At 39.0% G+C, this 20,364-nt stretch overlaps 1 protein-coding gene across 4 annotated transcripts in view; it reads left to right on the forward strand.

The window, feature by feature from the left end:
- The window catches only part of RBM33 (RNA binding motif protein 33), a 101,938-nt gene that overhangs the window by 60,551 nt on the left and 21,023 nt on the right, over positions 1-20,364 (forward strand). For all 4 annotated transcript variants that reach the window (XM_030943752.1, XM_030943753.1, XM_030943755.1 and 1 more), the window contains exon 15: positions 7,647-8,288. In XM_030943752.1, coding sequence (XP_030799612.1) covers positions 7,647-8,288 — 642 coding nt within the window. The remainder of the gene's footprint in view (positions 1-7,646; positions 8,289-20,364) is intronic.

Genomic DNA, 20,364 nt, shown 5'->3' on the forward strand with positions numbered 1-20,364 from the left:
TAGTAATGTAATGATTCTTATAGGCTGTATGTAAATGCTGTAGGATTTGTATATTGTACTAGATTGGTTAGTGAGAATTAAAATACTCAACACAGAAGATTTATTGTATTGTAAAGAGAACCTCACTCTCTTGCACTCTTATCCTATTTTACTCCCACTCTCTCTCCTTCTCTCTCTCTCTCATCCTCTTTACCCCTCTCTTCTCTCAGGCCTGCTCTGAGCTGTGGCTGGCAGCTCCAGCAGGGCCCTGCACCCAGGCCCTTTACAATAAACCCCAAATTCCACAACCTGGCTGCAGAGATCTCTCATCTCCGTCTGTCCCCGCCGTCCTACCCCCCAATGCTCCTGCACAAAAGATCACAAACCAAACAACAAGAAACAAAGCTCCCACCACAAAGCTCCCACCTTTAAAAGACTTTTCTAGTCTGATTTATGAATTGAAAGCACACTTAATGTATTATCCACCACATATTTTAGGTGCCACTAGAGGCCTCCCTTCTGAATTGCACTTTTCTTTTTTATTGTAACAGCAGAAATAGTCTCCATTGACATAGAGGGTCAGGAAGGTTGGCAAGGCTGTGGTGAATTTGTTTTGTGGGAGGAATTGTCATTTCTACTAGGAAAAGGCAGAATTTGAGTAAAGGTGATCATTGATACAAGTCTCTGAAATACTCATTTTGCCCATTTTTATCTTTGGGAATTACAATTTATTTTCAGGTGATTATATTGTTCTAAGTCTGAAAGCCTCTTCTCTGTCGTTTTGTATGATGCTGTATGTCTCAAAGGCAAAAAATGAAGGCTATTTGGAGAGCTGTCTTCCTCATGCTCTTTTCCTTTAGGCTGTTCAGTCTTTACTAGACCTTGAGCATTCATGCAAGAGATCATAGCTGTGCTGTCCATGGAGCGCCTTCCTCTTGCTCTTGAAAAAGAAAATCTCTTTTTTATGAAACCTTTTCATGTGAGGGAAAAGAGGAGATGCTTTTAAGTTTTCCATTTTGGAGAAAGTGATGCTGTTTGCTCTGCTGGTGTTCTGCACAATTGAAAAAATCAGGTGCCAGTGTTTTCAGCTCCACTGGATCGTGTCATGTGAACAGATGACCATTTCCCTGAGCACATCTCCTGGAAGCTAGAGAAGACTCTTCATGAGCTCTGTTGCTTTGAGAGAGTGGGTAGGATTGGACTGATGGTGCTCTTTATATCCTGAGCATGATGGCTAAATGTGCCCTGTGTGCTTTGTCAGGCTATTCTGTGAGGAACTGTAAATCTTCATAGTTACAGCTAACCATGAATCTTGTCTCAAGGAACAGGTTTTCTTCAACAGCCATTGAAAGCTTTAATTGTGATAATGCTGTCTTCCTTTTAAGCTGCTCATGATTAGCTTTTCATCTTGTTCTTGAATTAGGGATGGTCATAACTAATTTGCATAAATCAGGCACAAAAGAAACCCAAAGCTGTCAGTGTTTGACCTCCTTGCAAACTTGCTTTTCAATGGAAATGAAAAAAAAAGTCCTTTTTTAGCTTTTAATTTTCACCTTTTTTGAAAAAATATTTAAGTAATCTTTTCCCCCTCAATTCAGTCTCTTGGAATAATTTCAGTCACAGAAAATGCAAAATGCAGTGCTTCATAGAGAAGCCTTGTCTTTCAGGCCATTAGTAAGGTAAGTCTTGAAAAATCAGCCACAGGACTCCCCATCTAAAACATCTTGAAGTTATTCTGTAGTGTAGTCATAGGAAAATTAAGACATTAGTTCCAAAATATCTCTGGCAGTATTTAGAAAAAGATAAGAATTTTTAGAATTTCTTTTAATTAAATAGAGAACTAAACGAACAAACAACCCCAAAGCAGTCATCTTGTTGTCTCCATTTTACATTTTAAACATACTCTAGTTGGTTATCAAACCAACTAATCTTACCTGTGTGAATTCTTGGTGTATTACAAATACAACTTTCTTTTTATTTCTCTGTCAAAGATGTCATTGATAAAATTCTGATACCTGTTTTATGCAAGTTTTTGCAAAGCAGGAAAAAAACCAGGGTTGTCTTGGAACCAATGAAGTCTCCTAGTAAAGCCCTTGTAGTTATATTTGGCAGGCATTAGGAGAGTGTGGCTGTGTGCTCACAGAGCTTTGTCCTTCCAGAGCACACCTGGAACAGAGCCTGGTGCTGCAAACAGTGCAGTAGCTTTGTCCCATTTCTGCTGTGCCACTGCAGTGGTCTTGGTCACTGCTGCTGCTTATTGTCACTCTTACAGATGGGAATGCTGCACTAAAAAGTGTTCATTTACAAGCATTTAATGATTTCCTTCACTGTTTTTATAGTGTAGGTTATTACATATCTCTCCTTAGGCAGATTGTAATGTTTTGCAGTCTTTTTTGTGTTTTTCTTGTAATTAATTGACTTCATCCTGTTCTATTGCTTTTGATGATGATGAGAAAGAGTTAAGTTCTGTCACCTTTTCTAGGTGTATGGCACATAACTGAATTGGGCAGGTTATTTTGCAAGTGTCTTCAACTGGAAAATTAAGACTTTTCTTTGCATCTTTCTTCCTAAAGAGTCAATGGCTGTATTTATGAGTGGCCTATCATTCAGGAAGCACCAAAAAATAGCAATATTGGCTGTTAGAGGTTTTGCTCACCCTAAATATAGGTATTTGAAAGGTTTGCAATGTGAATGAATAGGAGATTAAAAACTGTATATTAACGGAATGCTCGTGTTCCTGTTCCTGTGAGGCTACAAAATACTGACCTTAAATGCCTGTTCAGAATAGCTTTTACTCCCCAGGATTTAAATTGTATGTCCTTAGTCTGAAACATCATTTTGTCATTGAAATAGAAAAGTCTGGATGATGTGGGCCTAATTCTGCTCCTGTTGAAGTCATTTTAGGATTAGAGGAATTGAGGCAGTATTAAGCATTTTTGAGTTTAAAGAAGAAGGAGAATGGAGAAAGGTGATGTGTCTTTAGGTGAAATGGATACTGCAGCTCAGAGTAGGAGGGAAATTAGTAGAGCACTGTGTAGTCATCACTGTATTGATGCTAGTACTTACACTGGGGATAATATCCTTGATGTACTGAAAGAAAACCTTTGTATTCCATTCTTCCAAATCCAGTGAATGGTTAATTTTGTTGGATTTTACATTGCTGTCTTTTCTAACAAGGCTTGCAATATGGAAAAGAGTTGCTGCACTAAATTACTAGATCAAATGTATCTAAATATTTTCATCTCTTTGGTTATGAACTACTTGAAAATTGTAGAATTTTCTCCAGTTTAAGTAACTTCCAGATTTTTGTAATGGTGCCTCCTGTCTTGTGCTTGTAAGAGTCGTATCACAGTTTTTGTTTTCTAGTTGGAAATTAGCAAGAGGGGGCAGTGTGCTTCTTGGAGTAACTTGTAACCTCGTTCTTCACTCTCTTCCTGTTTTTGTTCAAGCACCTCTGCTTTGTCGGGTGTCTCATACCTTCCTCAGGTTCAGGAGCTGATGTTATCAGCAATGTGCAGTGTACAGTGTGTATATGTAGGTACCCTTTAATTCAGGTATTTTGTGGGTTTGAACACAAGCAGCCAAATGATGCAATTTGGATCTGACTGTGCCTTTTGCAAATAATTGGTATGAATTTTTAGACAAATTATTCTAGCTTATGTTCTTAATGTTACAATTTAAAAAAATAAAGACAGGCCTCCTGGATAGGTTTGTGTTTATGCCACAGATCAAACCATTTTGAATGTTCTGTTCTTGAACCCATTTTACTGAGACACAAGTGATCCTGGTTGCATGATTCCTTTTTTGTTCCTTGGGAGCCAACCAGAACAATAACAGCGTCTGGTTCTTATGACTCAGCATTTAGTTATATTAATTGGCAATTAATCCTGCAGACTTCTGAAAAGATATGGGTTTATTTCTTTTTAATTTACTACACGAAAAGCAAGCTAGTGGTACTGGGACTTAAATTTCAGTAGAAAGTTTAATCCCTTGATTTAGAATGTGTCCTTGCTGTCTTTTTGTAAGTCAACAGTGCCATTCTAGGATCCCCAGACGAAGGATGTGGGACTGCTGCTTCTCTCTCTTGCTGGGGCTCTTCAGCTAGATTCAGGAGAACAGCCTGTAATGTTTTCTTTTGGTACTTCCCATCAAAACTGCCTTCGATCTGAAAGGAGAAGAAAAACCTGCAGCTAAGGCTCAGTCTTCCTTCAAACCTCAGTGAAATGCATTGTGTTAAAGCTCTTCAAAGATGGATGAGAATTTCCACTTAAAAAAAGGAAAAAAAGAAAAGAAAACAAACTCAAAACCTGGTAGAAAAAAGCCACCCCCACAAAACCAAGTGGCTGTCTGGCCTTTTGTACTCTGCAGCCTCCTGTAAAAGGAGGAGCCATATACATGTGCAGTGTGCCGTTTCTTCGTGTTGGGGAGTTTTCTACCCAAAACATGTGAAGCTTAATAATTTGTCTAGGGAAGAGGCTGCTCCATGTTTTTCTTCTTTTTTACCTACAGATAATATTGTTTCCAGACACAGGATGTGAAAATTACAGTGGTTTGAACTTTGAAGGATGTGTACTTTCTCCCAGTTGATTCTATAGGCAGAATGCTTGCTTGCCTTGCCTTTTTGATTTTTTCCTTGGCAGTGCTTTGCTTGTTGGAGAAATCTATACTGGGCTTACTAAACTAATGGGATGGAAGTCATTAGCAATGGGCATTGTGTCCTGTGTTCAACCTGACCCTCTCTTGCCTGTTCCATATGCTGAATGTCCTTATTACACACTCCAGGTCATTTATATGTACTATACATCACATATATACCCCCACTCTCCAGGGTGGTGTATATAAGGTGCTCTTAGAGCTGAGGAGAAGGGGATTTAAGTGCCCCTGTTTTCATCCTGATAAGGAGTTTGCTGTCCTCCTCAATCTGAGTCATTGTTGGGTCATTGTACAACTAAATTGAGTTGAATCTGACTTCTAATGGAGATACTTTGTTAATCATCACAGGGTCTTCCTCCAGCTCTAGGGAGTTTTTGTTTAGAATTTAACAGTAGTAGTAGTACCTTGCTTTTGAAGGATTTAGGTCTACCTCTAGCCTACTAACAGACTGATCTGCAGTTGTCATATAACCTCAGGGCTCTTGATGCTTGATTTTAACTTCTAAGAAGGGATTGACTTCCTAGGATCATTACTAATTTCCTTAGTCTAGTTCCACAAAGGAAAGTTTCAAATTTTATTTGAGATCAAATTGCCTGAATATTCTACTAAGCATTCTTTGAACTGCATGTGTGTTGGTAATAGAGTTTATGTCTAGTTTGTGTCAGTCATCTTTCTGTGTTTAATTCTGGCATAGTTGGAATCAGTGTATCTGTCCAAGGGCTCTTGCAGGGATGTATTAGTCAGAGTCCCTTGGGGTTTTCATTCCTTGTGTGTTGGCGGGACTCATTTGAGTGTGCTGCAAAGCACACATCTCTGTGCTATGTGCAACCTTTGAGTTTGTGTTCTGAGCGTGCCACATCGTGATCTCTGTCTCCCAAGGCCTTCAGAACTTGTGACGTGATAAAATGAGCAGGCAAATCCCTCATAATAAAGGGCACTGATAGAAGTGGTCTCCTGAAGACTCATGCTGCAATGTTCCAGTTGAACATAAGGGAAAAAAATTACAGGACTACCTCCAAAAGTAAACTTGGTATTGGCTCATGGCATCCATCAGGCTTGTTTAGATAAATTGTAAAATATTACAATCTAAACCAAAGCAGGTGGATAAACTAATTCAATAAGTTAAGTGAAAAAAGTTTTCCCTCTGAACAATTGTAGTAATTGTGATATTTAGTGTCTCTGAAAATGACTGAAAATTTTATTAATTGCATTAGGATCTGCATAACAGCACATCTTCAGCTGAAGCTTACATGTTTTCTCATCCTTTGCAAACTATTCTTAAGGGTCTTAATCTTTCCCTGTATTTCATAAGGGTAATATTCTATTTTTTTGCTACAATCCAGCATCTCCAGTAGTCAATACAAGACGAAATATCTGGGTTTCTTCCTCTAGAAGTATGTTTCTGTACCATCTATCAACACAGATCTTAATTCAGTTGTCACAGTGATTATTAATCACCACCATCATGTTCTACAAAGTATAGATAAAGATAAGGACTTTGGGGTAGATGTAGCATTCTCATGCAAAGAATTCTGTTAGATCTCGTCCCTGAACTACAACCTATACTTAAAAAATAAATACAGATTTCAAAAATGCAATTTGGTTAGTCTTATTTAGCCACTCTTTTGACTTCTAATTAGACTACTAATTAGATGCTTTTTGACACAATGAGCTGGTTTTAGTGACTGAGATACTGTCAATACTTGCTCAGGGAAGAAGCAACTACCGCTGAAGGAAACAAACATTCAGGATTTGTGCATCTGGGTACTGTGAGTGCAAACCTGACTCTGCTGGGCTCTCACATCCATGAACCAACATTATGGCTGAATTTGTTCTGCTGGGTTTTTTCTTGGGTTGGGAAGGATTCTAGGTGCAATAGGATTAAAAGCTCTTAAAAAACCCCAAACCTTCAATTCACACATTTGGGTCACATATGTTCAAAAAATGGCAGTTTTTGAGAAATATTCTAGCACTTTCTATGCATTAATTTACCAGCATGCAAAGTATCATTACTTGGAGAGGTTGTTGTTAGGAAAGATTAATACATCTTGAGTCGAATGTTGTGCTCATTACCATTTATAAGCATTCTCCATAAGTCTAACTTAATATTTCAAATGGTTAAAAAGAGAGAAATAATAAAATAAAAAAGTATTCTTCCTAATTTTGAAAAATATATGTGATTTTATTGCAAGAGCCATTTGATTTCTTTTCCGGGGTGATGAGAATCTGCATTTCCTTGCCTCTTGTCCATTTTTATACAGCTTTTCATAAGAACCCCTTCTGCCAGAGTTGAAGAATCTTTAGGAAGGTTATTTGATGGTGTGTAGTACTTTCAGAGAGGCCCAGGGCTGGAATATTAAAGGCATTCTCTATATACCATTAATATTCCAACACTGCATTTGGCAACATTTTGATTCTGAAGAGAGTGCATGAGTTCAAGGTCAGAGAGATTGACTTGTGCTGTTCATTATAACCAATTATTGTGTGACAAATGAGTTTGAGATCAGCTTAAAATTCTGTGAGAAAAATCAATAGTTCTAATCAGGGCCTTTCAGGTCATTTACCACCCTACCTTTTGTTACTTTGTCAGAAAAGAGCAAGATAAAACCTGTGTGACAGTGGGTTGCCTCTGTATTGTTACCTTCTATTTGAAACATATTTTGATATCTTGAATTATATTAATAGTTTAATTGGTTTTGGAAACTTTTAAATTAATTCCAATTTGTCAAACTTTTTTATTATTATTTTTTTTTAGTATTCTGATCAGATTTCTCAAGTGGTATTAAAGCTTTTCTGTCTAGGAAATAGTATATCTAAGTCCTAAACCAGATTTGAGCTGTTTGTCTGTAATGAATAGCAAATAAACCCTAGCAGCAGATACCAAAGCAAGGCTATTAGTGGAGTGTATCAGGGACAATGTAAAAAGCTCTACATCTGAAACAATTTCATGTTGTTTTGACCGAGCTGGGCATCTGTTTAGAATTCTGTAAATTCATTTGTTTTTTCCTTTATAGTACCCAGACGAGGATGAAGAAACTCGGTTGTACCGTTTGAAGATAGAAGAGCAGAAGCGCCTGAGAGAGGAGATCCTGAAGCAGAAGGAGCTGAGACGGCAGCAGCAGGCTGGGGCCAGGAAGAGAGAGTTGCTGGAGAGACTTGCCCAGCAGCAGCAGCAGCAGCAGCCTTGCTCCCAGCAGCCCTACATGCAGCACGAGGAGGACTCCTCTGAGTTCCCCACCAACGGCAGCCCCTACATCCCCCACTCCGGCCTGCAGACCCGGCACAACGTGAAAAGCAGACTCCTGGTTAGAAAACAAGACGCAGTAGTGGCAAACATCCACCCCAAACCCACAGACTTCCCCCAGGGCGCAGGGGACGGCCCGTACCAAGGACAGCAGATGAAGCCGGTGAAGCAGCTGAGGCAAACTAGAACGATCCCTGCGAGTCAGCCTCAGGCAGCCCAGAAAGTGTTACCGAGCAAAGCGGCCACGGCGGCGGCGCTGCCCACGGCGCAGGCGGCGCGCGTGGCCTCTGTCCCTGGCCGGCCCCAGGAGCAGAAGCCGGGGGTGAAAAGGACAGTGATGCAGCGGACAAACAGTGCTAGTGATGGGCCCCATGGAGGCAGCAAAGTCAGGGTGATTAAGTTGTCAGGAGGGGTAAGTGTACAAGGCTCATCTCATCTCTGTGTCTCCTCGTGGTTTGTTTCTGTGTGGTTGACTCTGTGGAATCCCGAAATAAAAGATGGGCCTGAGCTGGTGAGGGAGGTAACAGGTTTAGCATACCTAATAGTTTATATATTATATTTGCAGAACTATAATTTATTAGCAGTTAATCAACAATTAGTGTTTCCTTTAATGCTTTACTGCCAGGCAGTTACCAATGAAATCATAGTGAAATACTCCTTTGTTTTAAGATGTAACTTGGAGGCTAAAATCTGAAAGGCTGCTCAGTTGAGCTCCTTTTGCTTAAGGTTGATAGGTCTGATAATTGCTCAGAGAAAAGAATTTAGGTGAATTAATTATTAATTATTTACAAAGGTTTTATTAAAAAGGACCTGCTTGTTTGGTAAGTGAGGCCACCTGATTTAGTTGTGTGCAGTTGTTGGTCTTAGTATGGTTTCTACTCAGTGGAAGATGGTTTTTATTTTTTTAGGAAGCATGTTATGAAACTAATTTAAGCAGTGTGTTGGAGGGGGTTGTTTTCTGTTACAGGCTGGGTTTAAAACGTTACCATTTCACTTCTGCATCTAAATGAGATTTCCTTATCTCTTGATGAGGGGTCTTTTATCTGCTGTGTGTCCCTTGAGCACTGGTGTGGAGGACTCACAATGATGGTGCTGAGGACAGTGTGCATATTTAAAATCTTGTATTTTGGCGAGAAATTCTCTCGATCAAATTTCTTCTGTCTTAATGAAAAGACAAGTTAATTTGTTAGGGCTCTAAGGAAACTAAGATGAGGGGACATGGAGATCATGTTGTCAGTGTTTGAAGTCTGTCCTTGGGTTTGTGCTGAGGAGGAAAGAATGATTTGATGTAGCAGCACATTGGAGGTGTTTTTCTGGAAGAATGCTTTTAAATTATTTGGAGAATTTTATAGGTAAAACAAAACCGTGTGTATCAGGGACTGAACAAGGCCTTGGAGGCTAGGCTTTACTCTGTAGAAATGGGGAGGAAGTTGAAAAGCCAGTCTTAACTACTTTTTATTAATGTTTTTCTACAGTTCATAAAACTTAATTGCACTCAGAGTTGTGAATTGCATAATGACTGTATGGTCTTTCCAAGTATTAACATACAGGGCATTATTGACTACACAGACATCCTGCATGTCAGGTTGTTGTCAGTTCTAATTCCTCAGACATGGTAACTTAAGTGCAGAAGAATACAGAAAACTGAAAGAAATTAATTCTGTTGAGCTAAAAATATTTATATATAAGTATGTCTGCAGGAATCCCAGTGGCCTGCAAGAGGTATGACAGGTTTGTGATTCATGCATAATTGAGTAAAGCAGTCATGCACAACTTCTTTTATTATGTGATGAAACAAAACAATGCCAGTCACAACTGTATACAGCTCCTCCTAACAAATAGTTATCAGTGCCCACAGCAGCATTCACAGTGAAATTGGTTTTATCACATGCTCCATTTCAGAAGGCCATTAATGATTTGTTTCAGATAAGTGTCATGGTAAGCAAGAACAATTAGCTTAATTAAATGCATGTGTAACTCCTCTTTAATTGTGTACAGAAGCAGATTTACTCTGTCCTCCTTAACTTTCAGATACTGAGGTTTCAGCAAGGTGGAGCAGGTTCTTTACATGTAGCCTTTGTCACTGTTTTCATGTTGCCATGGATTTAAGTTTCCTTCCAGCTGTGGGAGAATGAAAGCAAGCATTGCAATTGGCTGTTAACACTGATCAATATAATTGATTAATTTTTAATCAGTTAGTGACAAACTGAATCTGTGACTTTATTTCTTGGACCACACAAGGAAAGAAATATAAATTGAGCAGCAGGACAGTCAATCATCTAGTCCATTTTTGACAGGATTTAAAAGAAGAGTTAAAAGGTGCGTGGGCTCCAAATTGGAGACTACCACAATTGGAGATCATACTTGGTTTCCACTGCTTTAGTCCTGCCACATGCTAATTTGTTTTCACAACTTTTGCCTGAGCACTAAATATAAAGCAAAAGCAACATTTCATTTTCCCTAGCCATTCTCCTTAGCATGTAATAGTGCTTCCTCTTAGTCCTTGCCTTTGGCCAAAGGGTTGCTGGTATCTCTCTCTTATCTGTATGCACTGGCTCTATCCTGCAGTTAGCATCCCTGACCTTGCTCTCTATCTAATTCCTTGTACTCTTCTCCTTTCCTGGGCTCTTTTGTGCAGAGCTGTTTTGAATACATTTGTGCAAGTGAGATGGCTCATGATCAGACAGAATGCAGGTTCCCTTTTGCAGCTTCCTGGGTTCAAGTGGAGACCTGGCAAGTCTCTCCTGTTGTGCAGCACCACTGGGGAGCTCTCAGCTGAAGGAGCTGCTCCAGCCCAGAGCTGTTCTAACTCACTCTCTCTCTCTAGACCAAACTGGCCTAAACTAGAACCTAGTAACAAGGACTATTATTAATTCAGTAGGATCATCTGTAGAACCAGGATTCAGTGGTTTGGTGCTGCTGCTGATGTTGTTTGTGAAGAACTACAAGAGCTGCATTTAAGCAGTGTGGTGTGTTGGTGAGAGCTGTGGAGTACAAACACTGTCAGAAGAGAATGGCTTCTTTTCCTGAGGGCAGTGTCTTTACCAGGCTGAGCTTTTGTCTGTTTGTGTTGCTGGGCACAGCAGTGCTACTGAAGATCTCTGACCTGCAGGTAGAAATATCCCTTGGGTCCTTAAAGAACAAAATTGGTCTTTCATCTGTTTTCACAATATTCTTTTGTGAGAAGATTTTACTTTTGAAATTTTAAGAATGACAATGTAAATTCCAAGAATATTTTAACTTGTTCAGCTTTCCTGATACATAAGATGCCTTAATTAACGTTTTCTGTTCTTCAGGAAAATGAAAGTAGAAAATGATTCAGCATTTTCAGTATGTCAGACTAAGTCTGTGTATCAAGGTGACACATTAGGTACTGTCAGTAATGATTTTGTCTGTTGATGCTTTTTCATTTTTTAAATAAATCCCACCCTTCACCTCCCCCCCAATACTTTGCCCATCCCTTTCTAATATACACATAATTTACACAGGAATGGCAGTAAAGTGAATAGTTTTCCATTTTAATTACTCCTTTAAATGTTATGTTCCTGGAAAATTAGGCAGTGTTTAGCACATGGATTTGGGAATTTTTTGTTGCTGGTTTGGTTTTGGATTGGGTTTTTGGGGAGGGGAAGGGGAGTGGGTTTTGGAGATTTTGGTTTTTTATTGTTGCTTTGTTTTTGGTTTTGTTATTGGTTTTATTTTTTTCCAAGGAGGCCCGGATACTTTTCAATGAATCCAGTGTGCTTTGTTTTTGTGGCATTTCCTCAGAGCTGTCCTTTTCAGATACAAGAGCTCAGTGTATTCACTGAGCATTCATACTTGTAAATTTTACTAATAAAGCATCTGAGACTTGCTGGGCTTGCTGAGGAGCCTGAAGTGAATCCTAAAGTTACTTGTAAGTATAAAGTCAATGAGAGTGTAGGAAAGAAACACCCCAATAAATCACTTGAAAATTAATCATAAAATTATAGAAAATAAGGGTGAAAAGACTGTTGAACTAATTTGTCTTGAAAGGAGGGGATGAACTCTGTAGTATTCCTGACAGATTTGTCCAGTGTTTTTCTGAGATCTCATTATTGCAGATTTCCCAGGTCATCTATTCTAGTATCAAATGTGTATATTTAGAAGAATTTTCTTAGTGACCAGATTACTTTTTCATGCTATAATTTTGAATTTCTGACTATTTGTATTATACCTGAAGAGAGATGGGGAAGAATTTCTCTCTCCTTTTAAGGATATCTTAACTGTTTCTGAGCTCTAATATCTTTCATTCTTTCTTGATGAATCATGTTTTTTAACACCTTGGCTGTTTGTGGTGCTCTGTGGGCTCTCTGTCATCAATCTGTCTGTTAAGAGTCCTAGTACTAAATGTAATTGAATTCCTTCAGTCAATATATTCAGAGTTGTTTTCATCCTGGAAGATCAGGTTTGTACCATCTATAACTTTAGATATCTAAAGATATATTAAATATGTGCTGAACTTGTTTTCCTTTTTAGTTGGAGGTTCTGTGGTAAATTACAATGTCGTAAAATCTCTGTGTTATTGTCGTCTTATGTTGTTGTTGGATGATTTCTCTCTTAGCCAGAAAATGTCCTGCCATGCTCAGAGAGCTGTGTGTCTGTCCCAAAGGCCTGAAAATGCTGGTTCTTATGCTGCACCAAGAACACACCAATCTTTGTCTCTGTGGAAGGCTGCACAATGAGCGTTTTTTCATAAATACATAGATAAAAATACATGAAAATCTTGGTGTTCCCTGTTGAATTACAAGCAGTATCTTGTAAGTGATCCTAATTCCTGAAAACCTGAAATGCTTCATATGAAAAGCTTGGAAAAAGAGCTGGCAAGTTCTTCTGTTTGAAAAGCCTGTCACCAAAAAATGTCCTTGGATTGCAAAAACAAGATGGAAATGGAAGATAGACAACTTCGGTCGAATTTCAAGCAACTTGGAAGTGTGAGATTGATATGGAGTTCTAAATATGGAAAAAAATACTGATTGAGATGATTGTTGTTTGATAATGTAACCTTATCAACCAAATTTGCTTAATGTTTGTACTTGTTTCTACTTGCATGTATGTGTTCAAGTTTAATTAAAAATATTTGACTTGAAAGCTCTTTAGCGCCTTTCATCTAAATATGTCAGGAATTGCAAACACAAGAATGTGGCATTTGTGTGGGAAGTTCATGAAGCCCTTTCCCCAACCCTTGACAAAGAAACTCTTACCCTGTATGGTCCTATAACTTTTTAAGAAACAGGAGAATGAGTTTGATGTTCATTTGTATGCCAGAGTTTGAAGGAGGCATGGATAGAGCCCACCTAGGAGTGGGCTGGGGGAGCTGCAGGAGCCATTCTGAGTGCCCAGGTTCCATGGCAAAATGAGCTCTGAAGCAGCATTAATGTCAGTGCTGTTGAAGAAGGACTCTGCCTGCCATGACCTGCAAGATTTCACTCTGGAAATGTTTCACAAGTGGACATTAATTACTTGATTGTATGAAACTGTTGAAAGGTGTCCAGAGGAGGCCACAAAGTTGGCAAGGGGACAGGAGCACCTCCCCTCTGAAGACAGGCTGAGAAAGTTGGGGCAGTTCTGCCTGGAGAAGAGAAGGCTCCAAGGAGACCTTACAGAACCTTCCTAAAGGGGCTGCAAGAGACCTGAAGAGCGACTTTTTACAAGGGCATGGAGTGACAGGACAAGGGCAATGACTTCACACTGAAGAAGGGTTGATTTATATTGGGTATTAGGAAGAAATTTTTTCCTGTGAGCCTGGTGAGGAACTGGAACAGGGTGCCTCAGAGAAGCTTGGATCCCCCATCCTAGAAGTGCTGAAGGCCAGATTGAATGAGGCTTTGAGCAACCTGGTCTAGTGAAAGATGTCCCTGCCCATGGCAGGAAGATTTGAAAATTAATAATAAGCTGTGTCCTCCCAGACCTCCAGTGAAGATAGTCCCTGTAGAGACAAAGTCTCTGATTTCTTGCACTGGGGTCAGGAGGTGTGCTCTACTCTTTAGGACATATTCAGTTACTGGGAAAAGGAAATAAAGGGACATGTGTGGGCACACTTAGAAAGTGAGAATTAAGGTGACAGCCAAACCAGACACAGATAATACATTTTATGGGCTTCTCATGAAATGTATGAAAGGGGGAAGAGATACTTACCTAAATTGAATCTGACTTTGCTATGGATAACATGGATATAAAGTGCAGTATTTTCTATTGTAGACTGCAGAAAAGGTTTCTCCTTTTCCTCAGGAGACTTTTAAATTGTATGTTGAAGAAGAGTGCAGCTTGCTCCTGGCCACCCAGAAAGCAGAGCTTTGTTGCTTGTCACTCTTGTTAAGTCTCAAAGGAGAGTTTCTCTGCCATGGTAAATGTTACAGTGCAGAATTTGTGTCTGTGTTACAGAGATCTTGGTGTTACAGAGTGTCTTGGAGCTCAGTTTCCTGAAAAAGATAGCTGTGACACCACTAAAGTGCTTTGCAAAGAGAAAGTCAGATTTTATATGAAAATGCAGTTTCTTAACTTGGAGGGCAAGCTTGCAGAGTTGTAGAGTTTAATATTTTGAGAAGTCACATCCCTCTGTTGAGAAGTTAGACCACTTAGAATAGGCCTTTTGGGCAGAGGTTTGGCTCTTGAGTGGGGAGCATTTGGGGTGGGAGGGAATGGAGTTGTCTTTATTAAGACTTACCAGGAGCTTCAGACAGGACACAAAAGGGATTTGACTTGCCAGTAGTTTCAAGCTTCAAGGAACATGAACTAGAAAGGCCAGACACAGCACAAGAAGGGAAGTTCTAATTGTACAGGTTTCTGATATCCAGTATTGGCTTTCTGTGGTGTCCAGCTGGGAAGTGCTCCTCTTGGAGTTTGGGCCATCACAAGTTTTGTATCACTGATATTTTCCAGCAGGAGCTTTTTCTCTTGGCCTTTCTGTGCATGTCCAGTCTTTGCTAAAATTCTCTGTACAAAAACCTCTCAGACTGGCAGCTGAAAAGCGAACCAGGAAAATTTGCTTTCAACATTGTTTATCTACATTATATATCTTGCAGATTACACATAAAAATGAAGGTATTTCTGAGAGTATTAGACATGTCCATTCAGAACCTTGATTTTGCTGTAGGTTTGACTTATAGTTTTTATTATTTTTTCATAATGAGCAGGTGGGTGCTTTAACTAAAAACCATGTAGTTGTGATTCAACACTGATTCAGCCTGATTCAAGCTGTGCTTTTGTCAATCCCAGTGAAACTTCATGCATGGGTGTGTGGCTGGGACTCTCTTTGACCAGTCCTTCTCCATGCCTTAGTTCTCCTTTCAGGTGGATGAGGAACTACTTCAGTTAAGAATTCTGTTAGTACATGGGATTAAATGGAATTAGCTGTTTTTTCTGCAAGATGTTTTCTTCTTCCCGTTCTGCCTTTTCATACACCATTAGGCACAGAAGATGCTCATCACATCATGGCTCACTGAAGCAGTGTAGCAGTGTCCTTTTATCACAGGAAGGGAACTATTTCTGCATTATATTTATTTATTGCTTAGTCTGGATGCTCTTGCTTGGGTTAAGTTCTGCCTATACAAAAATTTTAGGCTGGGAAAAATAACTGAATCACTGACCAGCATCAGAAGTGTCTTTTTTCTCTGGTGTGAACTGGGAATGATTTGGCTCTTTCATCACTTTTGTAGTCTGATGTAGCTTATTGCTGTATGTACTTTCAGTCAAAACTAGCCCATTAATATGTCTTAAACCAGTTGTTAATGATGAGTTGTCTATTTGATAGAGTGGCATTTTCTAGCCTGGTGGGAGAGCAGTTTTCTTAACTACTGCTGTTCTTAAAAAAAAAAAAAAAAAAGAACCTTTTAAAGGTCCTAGAATGCCTGGGGGAAAAAAAAAGTCTCCAGGTGTTTCTCATTGGCATTTGACAGATTGAAAACAGATCTTTAACTGTTCAGAAACAGTGTTTGGTCATGTCACTCGGTTGTGGGATATTTGGCAAGTGATCAGGCTTCCTATTCCCAGGTCCCCAGTCTGTCAGCCAGCTGTATCAAAGTGGTAAAGCATTTGGAGCACCAGTCAAAGAGAAATAGCTCATTATTAGGGGTTTGCTTCTAATATGTGTTCCTGATAATTATAGTGAAAAAATACTTGTATATTGTATGATATATACATATATACTTGTATGATGAAAGTCACTTGTTCTGTGTGGGTTTTGCCTTACATATCTTTGTTACATGGGGATCACAGCTGTCTTTGTAGATGTCTGTTTCTCTACAGTCAATTGCAGTATCAGTAAAATACAAGTTTACCTATGCAAACCTATATAGCTCATGAATAGAAATTTCTCTTCTTCTGAAAGTAAAGATGAATTTAATAACTAAAAGGATGTTTTCCTCCCTCAACTACTGTGATACTTTAAAGGTACTAATTTCTAGAAGTATTGACTTAAACTGGTAACAGATGAAGGGTTTCTCCTTTCTTACAAGAAATCAATCACAATACAGTTTTGGACTGAGATTTCCCTACAAGATTTAAGTCTTCATCGTGCTACAGAGAATTTGAGTTGTAAAGCATCTCAGAAAAGCTGACAACACTTTGCTTCTCTATGTTATTTTTACACAAATCAACCAGAGTTTATTTATTCCCTTATCCAGCTTGCACATCCCTTTGCTATTGGACGATTTTGAATTAGCTTTACAAAGATTACATGGATAGAGCCAGCATTGTGGTGGTTAATAGAAACCTGTGCAGTGAGGTCTGTGGGCTGCAAGATCACTAACAGTGCCAATGACAGTGAAGTATGGCCTTATCGAAAGGAGAATTCATAAGAGGCTGCCCTGGGACACTGCACCACTGTCCTTCTGTGTATCCTGACAATGTTATCTGTCCTCTCAGTACGGAGTATCAAATGTCTGTCACGAGTACAGAAATTAATTTAATGTCACCTGAAGACATGCAATTAATCTTTTAGAGGTTTTCATAATACCTTTACAGAAAGAGTTGCCAGTTTGGCGGATTTGGATTTTGGGGTTTAGCAGAAGATAAGGAAAATTAATTTTTCATCAGGGTTAATGCAAGCTAGCAGGGCCACAAAGGCTGAGAAAAATGGTTTGGGAATTTGTCAAGTGTTGTCACTCTAGAATAATGCTGCTTAACGTCTGATAGGTGTAATCAAGAGTTGAGATTTCTATAGAGGGGGATTAATCAATTTGCTCACTACAGAATGCAAGTTGGTGATACCATTCCTTCATGGGGTTTAAGAATGAAAATAAGATTTGATCTGTCAAATTGCAAGCAGCTCTGACAGTATCAATAGGCATTTTTATCAGTACATTTTAAAGCATTTGTTATAAATAAATTTGTCCTGCTAATGTTGGTGGCAAATAAACTTCATCATAAAACTGTCATAATGATTATGACAGAGGCTCCAGCTTGCTAAATTCAAGGAGTCCTTCATAGAATTCTGCTTTTAGAATTTGTGATCTCATGTTTGACAGAATTCTTTCTAAGTTGCTCAAAACACAACACTGGCTATATATAGATCTGTATAGTGAGAGGCTGGTGAAAACCAGCCTTGATAGTTATCAGTGGATTGGTTCTAAAAGTCATGGCCATTGAATGGCATCACTTCTTTTTGTTAGTCTAGTTTCAGGTCAAACTGCAGATTCTTCCAGAGCAGAGGTTTGAAAAACATTCACCATGTAAATCAAATCCTTTTACCTCAATCTTTTGAGCTTTGTTTATACACAGTATTTGAAATTAACTTGTTTTGGCGCTGCTCACAATCTTTCAGTACTTGAAATTTGAAAGATACTTTTTATACTTTCCCCTGAACAGAACTCCTGTAACTTAAAAAAAGGCGTTTCCATTACTCCAGCTTTAATTGAATAATAGAAAATTTTCTTTTTCTTTTAAGAGAACTCTTTCCTGGCCAGATCTTAGGAAGGCAGACCCTTTGTAAAACTTCAAAATTTGGAGCTCGAAACTCTGGATGATTTATAATCTAGAAATTAAGGAGTAAACAATAAGAGGAAATCATTCTTCTGTCATTAATTTGCAAAGAATGAAAATTCATTTTCTGCTCAGGACTTTAGAGGAAATTTGAAGTATAAAATCAGAGCTTGTGTCAATCAGTCCCAGGTCTCTGTGGTCAACTAAGGTCTTTACTGGGGACAGCATTTTGTACATCAAATTGTGTGAGACAGGCCATGATGATGAATAGATGCATCTCTGAAGAATTTAGTGCATCCCTGCACATTGTGAAATACTCTAGGAAAGAAAGTGTATTTTGACATGAGAAGGCTTAAAACTTTAATACCTCCCTCTGTTGCTGCATATTTGCATCTGGGGAAGGCAGCCATGTAAGCTGATAAAAATAACAATACAGAAGTTGTCTTTAGGAAAAGCAAAAATTTATTTAAGATGAGCTAGACCTGAGACATTTTAAGTAGAAGAGATGTTAGCAATTTAGTTTCTGTGATTTAGATGTCAGTTGGGGTAGCTACTGCAGTGCAGCTTTAGTGGGCTTACCTGCTTATCTGTAATTTGCTGTGTGATGAGGGAACATCAGGAGTCAGCATATGTACAGTCATCTTTACAGCTGTGTGTCCTTTCCTCCAAAATAGATCAGTGTACTCCTATGAGCAGGTGACCTGTCCATAATGTTCTGAGGTTTTGTAGCTTTAAGTCCAGAAGTTAAGAAGCTCTTTTCAGGTGTTTTGCTTGACTTGGTTCTTCATTGTTGTACCTGGAAAAGCCACTTGTTGTCTTGCATAGAAATTTAAAGAATGATGGTGGTGGTGAGAGTAATTCACCACTACGTGGTACTACACAGGTTGTTCATTTTGGCTGGGACAGGGTTTGTCCTTGCACTGTTGTGTCTTTAACCACTGAAAAAGGAATTACTGCTGAAAAGCTTCTTCTGGGTCATTTTGCTTGTTGGCACATGCCATTTAGCAGTCACGTTTGGTTTTTATTTCTTAAAAAAACCACCAAGTTTTTATCTTCAGTTGAAGCCAGACTGCCTGGAACAGGAATTAATGTTTTGCTGACTTGCTCAGCTCTGTTAGACCTGGGGCACCATGTCTGACTCACAGACCTCTCTGGAGAAGCAGTGCTGCAGTTTTGTCTCTGCTTCCCCTCTTCAGGTCGTCTCACAACCAGTAAATGTTCAGAGCAGTAATATTAAAAAAGGGATTGGTTGATCCAGTTGCCTTTCATTCTTTTTGCAGGAACAAGCAAAACTAGTTCCATCCCTTTTCTTTATTGTTTTCTGAAGGTTTTCTTCTGAAATGGATCAAGTCATTAAAAAGTCCAGAGCTTTCCACCTTTTCAGGCTCACAGAAGCATCTTGGTAGCAGCAAAGACCAGTGGTGGCATTTGAGACCCCAGCAGGGAACAAACCCCATCAGATTTTTCATCAGTTCAAACCAATGCGGAGTGCTAATGCCTTTGGACTCTGTTCAGTTTATACGGTTTTATTTGGTGATAATTGAGCTTGGTAGTTAAATATTGGGTGGTTGTTGGCCATCCTAGACTTTTATGTGAAATGATTGTTTGCTTTTGAAGTTTCAGTAATGAGCATGTTGGATGTGTTTTGTACCTGAGGGCTTTGCTCTCAGATGCTCTTCCGATGTGCTGGGATCCCTTTTTGGTTTGGAAAGAAATGGTTGCAAATATTTATGGTTCTCACAGCAGGCATTTAGCAGAGATTAGATTTTAACTCCCAGTTATTGCATTTAAATTCCTCCTAGAATTTTTTTGTTCCTTTTAGTTTCATCATTTTCCAGGTGCTGTAGGGTTGAATAAATGAAATTATCTGATCAAGGCATATAGCTTATGGTGATGTTGCTATCAGAACTAATATTAAACAAGGATTTAATGCTGGTAAGGTTTTGTGCATATGTTTGGGTTTTTCAGGAGTGCTCTTGCTTTTGTATTTTTGAATACAAATTGAAGAGAAACTGGAGGGAAAGCTTTGTAATTTCTCACTAATTGCTGCTCTCAAAGGTTTATATACCAAACTTTCCATGAAGACTTGGTGCCATTCAGTTCAGCAGAGAAAAGAACCTGTTTGTGATTAGAGGTGGAAAAGACTGATGCACATTTCTGTTGCTTTCTTGTTTTGGACACTGTGGACAAATGCTATGATGAGCTTTAGGCTTTTGAGTTGTAGTGAAAGGAGGTTTGAAGCTCCTTTGTCTGGGATTTAAATACTTGAGTTCTTGAGAAATTGTAGCCTGCATATACTTTATCATGCAGAGGCCTTGATTTTGAGGTGTAAATTCTGAACTACTGAACTATCAAACCTAAGACTGGCCCTCGTACCACAGATTATTTCTTAACCAAATCTTAGCTGAGGCTTAGTAACCAGTCCTCACTAGGTATTGATTTTGCTTTTCTTTAATGAAGAGGTACTAATTTGTATTCTCAATGAAAGTAATTTTGCTATTAGACCATAAGTCTGTTCCTTCTGCACCCTTGTGTTTGTCTCCTTATCC

Source organism: Camarhynchus parvulus, chromosome 2, assembly GCF_901933205.1.
Source record: "Camarhynchus parvulus chromosome 2, STF_HiC, whole genome shotgun sequence".
NCBI lineage: Eukaryota > Metazoa > Chordata > Aves > Passeriformes > Thraupidae > Camarhynchus > Camarhynchus parvulus.